At 35.3% G+C, this 14,527-nt stretch overlaps 1 protein-coding gene across 1 annotated transcript in view; it reads right to left on the bottom strand.

The window, feature by feature from the left end:
• The window catches only part of LOC114333517 (DC-STAMP domain-containing protein 2-like), a 186,374-nt gene that overhangs the window by 16,256 nt on the left and 155,591 nt on the right, over positions 1 to 14,527 (bottom strand). The window contains exons 12-13 of the mRNA XM_050643805.1: positions 13,374 to 13,772; positions 4,888 to 5,094 (exon numbers count right to left, since the gene is read on the bottom strand). Coding sequence (XP_050499762.1) covers positions 4,888 to 5,094; positions 13,374 to 13,772 — 606 coding nt within the window. The remainder of the gene's footprint in view (positions 1 to 4,887; positions 5,095 to 13,373; positions 13,773 to 14,527) is intronic.

Below are 14,527 nucleotides of genomic sequence, written 5' to 3'. Positions count from 1 at the left end.
AACAGCAATGGAAAAAAGAGACGTCACTGAAGAAGGTATACATGACAAGAACAAATGGGGATTGGGATGTCGTAGAAGCACTTAGGTAATTCACTCTCGAATTTTGACGGTTACAATTTTGTAATCCACCCTGTGACAAAATTTTGAATGCACAAAATAATATTAGGAGAAAAATGCGCGCAGTTGCAAGGCTTAAAATATTCCATTTTACTGGTTAATATTATTTAGCATTATTTTATAACAATATTTTATATTATAGCATTATTTTATTCTGTATTTAAATATGAATCGTGCAAAGATAATTTTTAGAACTGGTCCTTTGGCAGGACAATAAAATAAAGGTATCCTGGTCTGTTTTTAAACCAAGAGGAGTAATTCAAATTTACCGCGCCGTAACGCTTGTTTGTAATTCATAGTACATCGAAATTTATATTAAAATATTAATATTAATATGATTTCTACTACAAATAATGATACAACAACTAGACCACGAAGCCAGTAAAGTTGGATTAAATATGAATTACAGCAAAACAAAAGTGATAACAAATCAAGAGGATGAGTTAAAAATCGTAATTAAACAAAACCAAATAGAGGAAGTGAATGAATACATATACTTGGGACAAATAATAAAATTAAATAGAGACAACCAAACCGCAGAAATAAAGAGACGAACGAAGTTAGCGTGGGCCTCGTTTGGTAGGCTCAGCTTCATATTGAAGAATAAAAAATACCCTCAATATCTAAAAACGAAAATCTACGACCAATGTATTCTTCCGATCCTTACATATGGATGTCAAACATGGACGTTCACAAAAGCGAATATGGACAGAATTGCGAAAACACAAAGAGCAATGGAAAGACAAATGATCAACGTAAGACTGTCAGATAAAAAAAGGAATTCCTGGGTAAGAAATACCACAAAAGTTAAAGATGCTAATCGTCAAACAGCTAAACTAAAATGGAAATTCGCCGGTCATACGATTAGACAAAAAGACAAAAGATGGAATAAAATTATTACAGAGTGGAGACCATGGACATATAAACGAAAGAGAGGAAGACCACATATGAGATGGGTAGATGACCTAAAACACCAAGTAGGCTCAAAATGGATGTACATGGCTCAGGATAGAGAAAGACGGAGGAGCGAAGGGGAGGCCTATGTCCAATATTGGACGTCGCAAGGCTAATAGATAGATAGATAATTTCTACATTTTTATATCAAAATGTACAACCGCATCAACAGTCACAATGTGTATAAAGTTAGTAGTTATAAAACAAGAACGCCGTGTTTTTTAAAGGAATTTTATTGCTGATGAAACCACATCTAATAGACCTGGATCCCGCGTACCAAAAAAAGTTGATTAATAGCAAGCTGAAAATATGTTAATAGCTTAACGGCGTCTAGTCGGACAATCTTTGATGTATGGGAACACTGGAACAGGGCAAGTCTTAATTGTGGGTAAGGTTAAAAAATTGGAACGTTAGACTACGAAAACGGTTCATGTATTTTGTCGGACAGAACTTCCAATTGATCTGTTACCATTTCATTAAACTCTCATGCACAAATCAGACTGGTGTTTATCACCAACTGGGCATTTTAATGAGTGGAACACAAAGAGCATGTCAAATGACAGGAGTTATATTGGTGATAAATAGCAATCTGATTTTTGCATAAGAGTTTAATGAAACGGTAACAAATCAATTGGAAGTTCTGTCCGACAAAATACATGGGAGGTTTTCGTAATCTGACGTTCCAAATTTTTAAACTGTTCCACTATTAAAACTTCCCCTGTTCCAGTGTTCCCGTACATTAAAGTTTGTTTGACTAGACACCGTTAAGCTATTAAGAAAGTTTCAGCTTGGTATTAATCAACTTTTTTTTGGTACGCGGGACCCAGGCCTATAATAAATCGTTCGAAAATTCCGAATTTACCTTTGAGCCTTTGTATTTCTACAGGAATAATTGCCAAGATATCGTTACCAAATTCGTCACAACCTGAACCCTCAGATATTCAGTTTTATGCATTTTGCCCTCGCCACAAAAATAGAAGAGTTAAAAAAATGTAATCTTTGTCATCGACTAATTTGCCCAGAGCATTCTTCTTACATTGGAAGAAAGGAATTTGTCGGAATGACTCGACTGATTCTTTAGCATTATACTGTGGTCGAAGTCAAACAGAATATATGGTTGTTCAATAAATCTTGCAGTTCGATAAGAGGGGGCATTGCTACTAGCCTAATTTTTTTTTGTTATATTGGTACACTCTTCGTATGAACGTATGTGAAGTTTTATTTCAATCTGTCAATTCATTATTATTTTAGAAGCCATTTAGTATCGATGTGCCACAGTATTTTTTACAATGGAAATAATCAAGTATCGTGCAATGATTGAATTTTTATTTTTGGAAGGTTTAAAGGCAAAGGAAATTTATGAACGAATGTTAGAAGTGTATAAGAACTCTTCGCCTTCAATTATTACTACATAAAGTGAGTTGCTCAATTTAAACGTGGTCGTTTAAGCCTTGAAGACGATCCAAAGACGCCCAAAAACAGCAAGACCACCATAAATCGTAGAAAAAACACAGGATATGGTATTGGAAACTCGTCGAGTAACTAAAAATGATTTAGTAGAATCATTAGGCATCTCATTCGGCAGCATTTGCTGACAGCGGACCACAAACACATTCGAATGCGACTTTCTCAGCAATATTTAGGGCGTTTTCGAAAGGATAAAGTAGATTTTGTGGGTCGATTCATCACAATGTATGAGACTGGGTCTATCACCATGATCCTAAATCAAAACAAATGATTAAAAAGTGGTACATAGAATGTGGTTTTTCGGCTCCAAAATGAGTTTGTGTCCAGAAATCGACCAAGAAGATTTTAGCATCAGTTTTTGGGATGTTAGAGGAATTTTTTTCTGTGGATTACTTGAAAACTGATAAAACAATAAATTCTGGATATTATTGTAACCATTTAGACCAGCTGAAGGAAAAAATCGTGAAAAAAGGCTCGGTTTGCAAAAGAAAAAAAATTCTTTTTCATCAGGACAATGCACCGTGTTATATGAGTATTTTACAAATGGCTAAAATCCATGAATTAAAGTTCGAATTGTAAGAGCATCCACAGTATTAATCAGATTTGGTTTCTAGCGATTTCCATTTGTTTCAATACATAAAAAATTTATTCATAAAAAGCGTTTCTCATCAATTGATGAGTATACAGGGTGTTTGGTAGGTCGATGGAAATTTTTTAAGGGATAATAGGGGACGCCATTTGCAACATTTTTTGCTAATAATGTATCGCTTAAACTGTTAAGGTTTCCGAAATAAAGTTAAATTTGACAATATTCGACAACCGTCTATTTCACGTTTAAAAATTATCTAGGCGTACTACCTCCCTGTTTTACGAATGGAACAAAAATGTAAACCTACAACACTGACTCTTCGCATACAATTTCCATCAGCTATCGTCATTCTCCGAACGCATAACAAACAAAAAACAATCTACCTGCTATGCTAACAAACAATCTACCTGCTATGAAGTGGTTTATTTTGGTTTATAAACATGGCTATTGTATGCGAAGGGTCAGTGTTGTAGGTTTACATTTTTATTCCATTCGTAAAACAGGGAGGTAGTACGCCTAGATAATTTTTAAACGTGAAATAGACGGTTGTCGAATATTGACAAATTTAACTTTATTTCGGAAACCTTAACAGTTTGAGCGATACATTATTAGCAAAAAATGTTGCAAATGGCGTCCCCTATTATCCCTTAAAAAATTTCCATCGACCTACCAAACACCCTGTATAACAGCTGTAGAAGCGTATTTTGCAGCCCTTTCTGATTCTCCCTTCAGGGATGGAATTAATAAATTGAAATCTCCTTGGAACAAGTGTATTGATGTTCATGGAGACTATACTGAATAATAAAGTGTATTTCAAGTCATAAAATTGTGTTTTTCTTATCGAACCTCAAAACTTATCGAACAACCTAGTATTATGCTGTGCAAAGCCACGGGTAAGTAAGTAAGTATACAATTAGGGTAAGAACAGAACAAGTGGGTCGAGGTGGAGGTGTAGGTCGCGGTGGATGCTACTAGCTAAGTCGCGGTCGATATCGACAGCATATAGCAAGAAGGTCACCTGCACTGTCAGTCGAGCTAGAACCACTATTAAGTGAAGTAGTTTAATGAAATTTGAATGGCAAAAACACTGTGCTTTTGCGATGTTGTGTCAGTCAATTGATGATAGTGATGAAATGTCAGCTGTAAATAATCAGATACTCTTTCATATTTCAAAAATTTACTGTATTTAATTACTTTAGAAATTCAAAAATAAACTGAATACAAAAAAGGGATTAGGTATATAAAAAGTATCAACTCAGATAGCGCAGGTAATGACAACTTGGCTTCGAACGGACCAATCACAGGGAAGCGTCCTTGTAGGCCGCGCAGTAGACATACATGTAAAACAAACTCATTTTAATTTCAAAAGCATCGATGTAAACCTCCTGGATGGCATCGCGCTAAATCTCCACCGCGACTTACCTGCTCTGTTCGCTTCCATTCATTACAATGTGTTTGCTTTACATGGATGTCGACATCGACCGCGACCGACACCTCCACCTCCACCGCGACCCACTTGATCTGTTCTTACCCTTATAATACACTAATTAAATATTGTTTCACGTGCAATGCTCAATGGCAATGGATAGGAACGACAGACAAAACTTCTGTTTTGAGGCTGGATTAGAGGTTACTATTGATGGGGATGATTTACATCTGAGTTTTTAATGTTAAGTACAAACTAATAATATATAAATACACACTAGATAATCAATTTTAACTTATATCAAATTCTTTTTGTTTCATTTTAATTTGCTTACGTTTTGGACTGGTAGATATAGATATAGTACTTTTCTTAGTTCCTCTATACAACGGTTGAAGTTCCTCTTCAGAAGTTGAACAAAAACATTTAGAACTGTCTAGTTTGCGTTTCTTTTTTCGTTTAATCTTCCTTTTTGGCGAATCTCGTTCTTGAACACCAATAAATTCTATACGCTTGTTTTGTTTAGCTCTGGAAATTGTGTCACCTGTAATTAGATTTTCATAATATACAGTAAGTAAATCTTTCAGCTGGACATAGGGAATATACATTGAGATAACTGTGACAACTGCGCTAACCTGTGTTAGTTGAAGCTTCTGTTCGAGTACGAGTTTCTGGTGCAATAGAGTTGTTAGACCGAATATAATGAGTGAGTTTGGAAGAAAGGCTCTGTCCATAAATAAATCAAAATAAAGATTATGATTAATGAGTTAATAATTTTACTTTAATTTTTAAAATATTTTTTATTTAAAATCTAATTTCAAAATTAAACCGACACAGTTTTCCCATTCTCTTAGGCCAAAAATATTTAGCTACTAGAGTATCATGTTTTGACGTTTATTTGTATAGGCCATTTCAGGACTTTGACGTTTATGTCACCTCCCAATAAGTGTATTCGCAGATGCAATCAGGGACTAGTCTACGACAAGTGGAGCATGCCATGACTAAAAGTCCGCGTCAGGGTCTGCGAATGAACATATTTTATTTATTATGTTACCGTTTATATTACTGAATAGAGAACCTTTCAAATGAGCTATCATACGACCCCTACTCTCATTTAAAAAAAATCATCGGTTACGTCATCACGCCCAGATGGATGACATCACTAGTATTATATATACATGCCAAAAAGTCCTAATTTAAAAATAAAAATCGACCTGTCTGAGGATTCTCTTCAAATTTGCCCATTCTATGCAAACTCAAACGTCCTCACTTGTACGACAGTGTCGCGCCCGCTTGATTAGCAATTAAAAAACAAAGGGGTTTTCGATATTGTATTCCAAAAAAACTCCTCGGGATTTCATCAATCGATGTTTAACGAATATCTACCTACCTTGGCAACATTGAAATTTTCAGTTAAATGTCCGATTCAGGGTTAAAAATGGCCGATTTCGCAATTTTTAAATTTTTAATCGCGTATATGTCAAAAACTATTAGTAACCTAAGAGAAAAGGCACTAAGACCTTTTCTGTTTGGAATGATTCAAAAAACCTAAAAAAACTTTGTTCGATGCAAAAAAAAATTTAGGAAAAAACCCTAATTTTTCCCCTCGCCTGGCAAGGTTTTATACTGTTCAGAATCGCCTGTCATTGTACACATTTCTTCTAAATGACTTACTCAAACACATACTTAAATTTCACTTTTCGATTCATAGTCTAAGAGCTGGGAGCGGATTTTGTGCGTGATAAGTAATATGGAAAAACTATACGGAAATATGTTGAATTAGTTGTGTACATGACTTTCATCAACGGCCGGAAACCAGAGTTGGGGCCGAGGATAGTTATAAGGGGTCAAAATAGCGGATTTTATTATTTTTTTTATGACGCTCATGATCGAGATAGTGCACCAAAATTTGGGAATAAGTAGGTCATGACGTACCTAAGTAATATCTCTAGGGGCTCAACGCTGCGTGGCCGACAAAGGGTGGGGGTAGGGGTGAATTTAAAAAATATAAGGGTTTTTTTGCGACATTCGTGATTGAGATAGAGCACCAAAATTTGGGTATAAGTAGACCATGACATAAATAATTATAATCCCCAGAGCCGGAAACCAGAGTGGGGAAGGAAGGTAGTTATAAGGGGTCAAAGTTCCGTTTTTTATTATTTTTTTTGTGACGCTCATGATCGAGATAGCGCGCCAAAATTTGGTAATAAGTAGGTCATGACGTAACTAAGTAAAATCTCAAGGAGTGGAACGCTGCGTGGCCGACAAAGGGGTGGGGCAGGGGTGAATATAAAAAAATGTAAGGGGTTTTTTGCGACGTTCGTGATTGAGATAGTGCACCAAAATTTGGGGATAAGTAGACCATGACATAAGTAAGCAATATTCCCAGAGGCGTAAACCATAGTGGCGTACGAGGGTAGTTATAAGGGGTAAAATTCGCGGTTTTTATTATTTTTTTTGTGGCGCTCATGATGGAGATAGTGCACCAAAATTTGGAAGTAAGTAGGTTATGACGTAACTAAGTAAAATCTTTAGGGGCGGAACGCTGCTTGTGGTACAAAGGGGTGGTAGGCAGGGGTGAGTATAAAAATATATGGGGGTTTTTTTGCCGTTCGTGATCGAGATAGAGCACCAAAATTTGGGTAAAAGTAGACCATGACATAAATAATTATAATCCCCAGAGCCGGAAACCAGAGTGGGGAAGGAAGGTAGTTATAAGGGGTCAAAGTTCCGGATTTTTTAATTTTTTTATGACGCTCATGATCGAGATAGTGGACCAAAATTTGGGAATAAGTAGATCATGACATTACTAAGTAAAATCTCCAGGGGCGGAACGCTGCGTGGGGACAAATGTTATGCCGGGTCACAAAAAAAAATAATACACACTGCGACTTTGGCCCCTTAAAACTACCCTCATCCCCAACTCTGGTTTCCGGCTCAGGGGATTTTACTTAGCTAAGTCATGGTCTACTTATTCCCAAATTTTGGTGCACTATCACAATCTAGCACGTCGCAAAAAACCCCTTATATTTTTTATATTCACACCTACCCCCACCCCTTTATCGGCTACGCAGCGTTCCGCCCCTGGACATTGTATTTAGTTACCTCATGACCTACTTATTCCCAAATTTTGGTGCACTATCTCGATGATGAACGTCACAAAAAAAATAATAAAAACGGCGATTTTGACCCCTTATAACTACCCTCATGCCCAACTCTGGTTTCCGGCTCTGAGGCTTTTACTTAGTTATGTCATGGTCTACTTATTCCCAAATTTTGGTACACTCTCTCAATCACGAACGTCGCAAAAAACCCCTTACATTTTTTATATTCACCCCTGCCTCACCCCTTTGTCGGCCACGCAGCGTGCCACGCCTGGAGATTTTACTTAGTTACGTCATGACCTACTTATTCCCAAATTTTGGTGCACTCTCTCGATCATGAGCGTCACAAAAAAATAATAAAAACGGCGACTTTGACCCCTTATAACTACCCTCACCCCCAACTCTGGTTTCCGGCTCTGGGGATTTTACTTAGTAATGTCATGATCTACTTATTCCCAAATTTTGGTCCACTATCTCGATCATGAGCGTCATAAAAAAATTAAAAAATCCGCGACTTTGACCCCTTATAACTACCCTCGGCCCCAACTCTGGTTTCCGGTAGTTGGTGAAAGTCATGTACACAACTAATTCAACATATCCCCGTATAGTTTTTCCATATTACTTATCACGCACAAAATCCGCTTCTATCTCTCCGACTATCACCTGGTAGATACACGTACAGGGCTGATGCCTGCCAGATCATGGTTTTTAGCGTTGGTGTGCTATGAATTATTACTATACAAATTTCTAGCCTTACAGGAAGACCGTTACTCGGAGAGTTCACTAGCTCTTAGATTAGTACAATTAAGCAAGTGAGTCGATTATTTTGCTCTCAAATGTAGTTTATTTAATTCAATATACATGTTATTGCTGTGAGAAAACAACAAGAAATGTTTATTTAAGAGGAAACAGTAGCGATCAACAGGTAGCAAAAACTCGTTCCAAGATTGGGCTGTAATTTTAAATATTTTTTTGAGATATTTGGCACACGTATTCGTAATATAATAAAGAATGGCGGTACAGAGCCCAATTTGAAAAATATATTAATATGTGGAAACTACGCTGTAATTAAATACAATATTAAAAAAACGAGCCTGTACCGCCATTAAGAAGAAAAAAAATACACTTTCTTCAAATAAACTTTTTTATCCGATGCCCAGATTTTGTGTAATTTTGGAACTACTAAAATTTTTTATTTCATTAGTAGTTCCAAAATGACACACGGATAAAAAGTTTATTTGAAGAAAGTGTATTTTTTTGTTCTTCTTAATGGCGGTACAGGTTCGTTTTTTTATAATTGTATTTAATTACAGAGTAATTTCCACATATTAATATATTTTTCAAATTGGGCTCTGTACTGCTATTCTTTATTATATTACGAATACGTGTGCCAAATATCTCGAAAAAATATTCAAAATTACAGCCCTAATCTTGGAACGCTTTTTCGCTACCTGTTGCTCGCTACTGTTTCCTTTTAATTAAAAACCATTGATTTTCGCTTAAATTAAATGTTCAAATTGCCAAGAGGTAAATGGGTGGCAGCTTGAACATTGAATATAAGTGAAAAGAAAATGTTTATTTCTTAAATAATTTTTTTTATGTTTTCTAACAGCAGTAAAATGTATTTTGAATTAAATAAATTACACACATTCTTCTTCTTCTTCTTCTTCAAGTGCCGTCTCCTAATCGGAGGTTGGATATCATCATCACTATCTTTACTCTATCCACCGCTGCTCTAAAGAGTTCTATAGAACTGCATCTAAACCAGTCCCTTAAATTCTTTAACCATGACACTCTCCTTCTTCCTATACTCCTTCCGCCTCTTATCTTTCCCTGTATTATCAGTCTTAGCATTTCATATCGCGGTCCCCTCATTACGTGTCCCAGATATTGTAACTTTCTTATTTTTATTGTGTTTATTATTTCGCATTCTTTACCCATTTCTCGCAGTACTTCCGTGTTCGTTTTCCTCTGTGTCCATGCTATTCTAAGCATTCTTCTGTAACACCACATTTCAAATGACTGTAGCTTATTTATGTGTTCTTGCTTTAATGTCCAGCTTTCAAGTCCATATTGTAGTATCGAGAACACGTAGCATCTCAAAGCTCTTGCTCTCAGTTCTAAGCTAAGGTCTTTGTTGCAGCGAACTGTTTTCATTTTTACAAACGCATTTCTTGCTATTTCTATCCTGGTCCTTATTTCTGTTGTTTGATCATTTTTCTCTGAAATCCAGGTTCCTAGGTATTTGTATTTATCAACCCTTTCTATCGGTACATTTCCCAAATGTATGCTTGTTTGTATGTTTGTTTTCTTAGTTATTATCATGTATTTGGTCTTTTTTATATTCATTTTTAGTCCATATTCTTTACAGAAATTGTTTGTTTTGTTCAGTAGTAGTTGGAGTTGTTCAGCAGAGCTTGCTATAATCACGGTGTCATCTGCATATCGTATGTTGTTAATAGATCTTCCGTTAATTATTATTCCTTCACTTTGAGATAGCAATGCTTCTTCAAAAATGGCTTCACTATATGCATTAAAGAGTAATGGAGACATAATACATCCCTGCGGAACTCCTCTCCTGATTTCAATTTCTGGACTGGGTTCGTTATCTATTACAATTTGTGCTCTTTGATTCCAGTAAAGGTTTGTTATTATTCGTAAGTCCCTTTTGTCTATGTTTTTTGTCTTTAGAATTTGGACTAATTTTTCATGTCTTACTTTGTCAAAAGCCTTCTCAAAATCAACGTAACAAACATGTACATCCACATTCATGTCCATGCATCTTTGAGCTAACACATTAAAAGCAAATAACGCCTCTCTGGTGCCTAGTCCGTTTCTGAACCCAAACTGACTATCATCTATTCCTTCTTCTAGTTTTTTATTTATACGACCATGTATTATTTTCAAGAATAATTTGAGAATGTGACTTATTAATGATACTGTTCTGTATTCACTGCAATCTTTAGCGTTTGTATTTTTAGGGATAGCACACAAGGTTGAGAGTAACCATTGTTTTGGTATGTTTCCTGTTTTGTACACTGTGTTAAACAAGTCTACGATAATGTCTAAGGTTTCATCATTTATACATTTTAAGCTTTCTACTGGGATTTGGTCTGGACCTACTGCTTTACCATTTTTGCTGTTTTTTAATGCCGATTTAATTTCTTCTTTTAATATCTTCAAAACCGTATCATCTTCTACTTCGACTTCCATCTGCTCTGTTCTATTGTCTTTGAACAATTCATTTATGTATTCTGTCCATCTTTTTAATTTTTCGTTAGTACTCAACACAAGTTTCCCATCTGTATCTTTTAGTATTCCCGGTTTTCTTTTTCTGCTGATCTGCGTTAATTCCTTAATTTTTTTATGTGTGTTAAAATTATCATGTCTTTTCTGGTGTTCTTCTATTTCTGCGCATTGTTCTTTTAACCACTGTTCTTTAGCCTGTTTAATTTTGGATTTTATTTGTTTATCCACATTTTTGTACATCTGATTATCTTTGTTTTTATGCTGACGTCTTTCTTCCATTAAATCTAAAATTTCCTCCGTCATCCATTGTTTCTTTTTGTATCTGGTTGGTGTAAGAATTTCTTTTTGACATTTATCTATTTCTGTCTTTATTAATAACCATTTTGTTTCTGTTTCAGTATTTTGTTGGATTTGTTCTTTAACATTCATTAAAAGGTTATTAATTTCATCTGTCAGGCGTTGTTTTATGAGTGGGTTTCTTAGTTTACTTGTACCGATTTTTTACATCTGTTGTTCTGCGTTTTATTATTTTCATTTTGAGCCTAATTTTGGTCACTACTGGATTGTGATCTGATCCTATGTCGGCACCTGGATAGGTTTTTGAAGATATAATTGCGTTCTTGTATCTTTGTCTAATCAATACATAATCTATTTGGTTTCTTACAATTCTCCCTTCTTGATCTGCTGGTGACTTCCAGGTATATAGTCTTCTCTTTGGCATTTTAAACAATGTATTAGTTATGACAAAATTATTGTTTTGGCAAAATTCGATAAGCCTGTCACCTCTTTCGTTTCTGTTGCCCAGACCATATCCTCCTGTACATTCTTCTACTTTTTCGTCTCCAACCTTTACGTTAAAATCTCCCATTATAATTGTAACATCCTGCGTTTTAATGGATTTTAAAATATTGTCTAGGTCTTCGTAGAAAGTTTCAATATCGCACATTCTTCGTTTTGTGTCAATTATTTAATTATAAAAAATTGGCCAAATGTTTATATTAGTGAATAGAGAATTGAATAAATTTTCAAATGAACTAGCACACAACCTCTATTATCATTTAAAAAATGCATCGATTACGTGACCACGCCCAGATGGATAACGTCACTAGTATGACATATATGCCAAAAAAATCATAATTTAAAAATAAAAATTGACCTATTTTGGGATTTTCCATAAAGTCGTCGGCTTACGAAAGAACGAATTTATTCCTTTCATTTGCGCCATCATAGAAATAGACACGATTTTTTAAAAATATTATTTCTTTCATATAATTTTTCAAATAACTTAAAGTCCATCAAGATAAGACCAAGCAATAACAATTTGAACATAGTTTCCTTCCCACGAAGATATTGAGTGTAGAAAATAAGAAAACTGTTGGGGATAGCCTGATACCTACCCGGTATCAGGCATTTTGAAAATCACCCGGAGCTGGCAAGGCTGAAAAGAAGAAATTACAACGCATAGGGGAGACCGGGGCAAAATGAGGCTCGGGGCAGAACGGGAAATGCATCGGTCTGCATAACTTATCGTCGTCATAATATCGGCAATAGCACCATTCGGATGAAAGTGGGTTGACTCACTTCAGTCATTAGAAAGAAACTTCTAGTCACGTAGTGCGCTCCTTTACAGGCATAAAATCCGTTTCCTTTTGTTTTGTTAAAAACTTTGGTGATATTTATAGAAGTGCTATAGGCGAGTAAACAAGTCTTATCACGTTTTTCATTCACATATGATAGATATGTTACTGAATTTTAATAATGCGTGCTGTGGACCATTTTATACTTATTACGTTAGAAATTACTAATTTTATTTGAAATTTGATGTCTGTTGGGGCAAAGCGGTCGGGGCAAGACGGGATATTATCCCATATTGCCCCGCTCTCCTACATTGCCACTACTTAACAGCATTTAAATTTGTAAGATGAATCTGACTAAAACTGAAACTAATAAAAAAATCAAATAAAACTGAAGAAGAAAACGAGATGAACACTGACTCATCAGAAGATGATGAAGATTGTGGTTGCATCTACTGTGGATACTTATATTTGCAGTCAACTGAAGGATGGGTAGTGTGTAGTGTCTGCCATGGATGGGCTCATAATTCCTACGCAGGTGTTGAGGATGAAGGTGAAGGTGCTCATATTTGTGAACTCTGTCAGCTTGACTAAAATACATATCCATTTTTTCCCGTAGCATTTCCCATTTTGTCCCGTAACCGGGGAAAAATGGGAATATCGGGCTAATAAGTTAAGTTCTTTATAACCAAATAACAAAGCAATTTGAATTACAAATAAAGTCAGTTACATGAAGTTTAATAGCAAGTGATCCTGTCTATCTTTTTTATTTTTTACTACACAGTTTAGTTTTCTTTCTATGATGTTTTCTTTCTTAAGTATCCCGTTTTACCCCGGTCTCCCCTACATGTTACATAAATACGAAAATAAAGATAAAGTAAATAAAATGATCTTACCTGAAATCGAAGTTCCTACATCAACTCTCTCTTTTTCAGTTGAATCCATCTCCGTATAACTTTTCTGTATAGCATCGGTATCTAGAGGCAGTTCCTCCACATTGGTCAAAGTTGAAGAATATTTTGTCCTCGAAAATTTATACTCATCTTCTATTTCCCCTTCACTAATACTTTCGTCTAAATTTTCAGAAGCAACAAACTCCTCATCTGATTCTTCTCGAAAGGTATCCATGCTGGCGTAGTCTGGTATGTCCTGTTTTTCAACATCTCTAGATGGTATTTCCCAGGAGTTTAATTTTTGTTCACTTTTTTGGTATTGGTAGGAATATGAATACAGTTCTGTAGATGAAGTAGTACTTGAGTGTCCCGAATCTGAGGTTTTTTTAAAGAGAGCCAAAACTAAAAAGATAAATACAGATTTGTAATAAATAATATACAGGGTATGCCAAAAGAAGAAGGACGGTCGAATATTTTGGGAAACGAAGATCGGATCGAAAAACTGTAAAAATGTGTTAAAATATTTTTCAAAAATCTATGAAACAACACCAAACACGACTCCCCAGTTACACTTCCTATAAAAGGGAGGGAGGCAATTTTGAAATCTTAAATAGGAATCCCTACTTTTTTGCAGGTTTGAATTCCTCAAAAAATAATAAGAATCTTTTATAATGAATATTTTTATTATTTTTGATAAATGGCGCTGTCAACGGAAAAAACGATTTATCGCCTTACCATAGGTACCTAAATCATAGAAACGGTCTATATCTCCAGAAACACACTTACAAATGAAAAACCAAAAAACCAGTGTTGAATATTTTTGAAAATCTATCGAATGGCACCAAACACCACCCCTCTATCTCACCCTATGGGGGTGGGGTTGAGGAAATCCTTAAATACCCAAATAGAAAACCACATTTTTATTGCAAATTAGGGTTCTACGTGAAAAGGCAAAGAAGTTTTATCTGAACTTTTTTCGATTTCTGATAGATGGTGCTGTAATCACAGAAAAACATATACAGATCAGAAGCCTGCAAACTAATTTTTATGGTACTGAATACCGTTTTTTAAGAATGTTTTGTAAAATCAGAATGTGCAATAAAAAATAAGGGATTAAAATTAAACATTTCAAAGTTGCCCCTCATCCCTTCCCTTGG

This window comes from Diabrotica virgifera, chromosome 2 (assembly GCF_917563875.1).
Source record: "Diabrotica virgifera virgifera chromosome 2, PGI_DIABVI_V3a".
NCBI lineage: Eukaryota > Metazoa > Arthropoda > Insecta > Coleoptera > Chrysomelidae > Diabrotica > Diabrotica virgifera.
The sequence above is the reverse complement of the archived record's forward strand: the minus strand, read 5'-3'. Positions and strand labels throughout refer to the sequence as shown.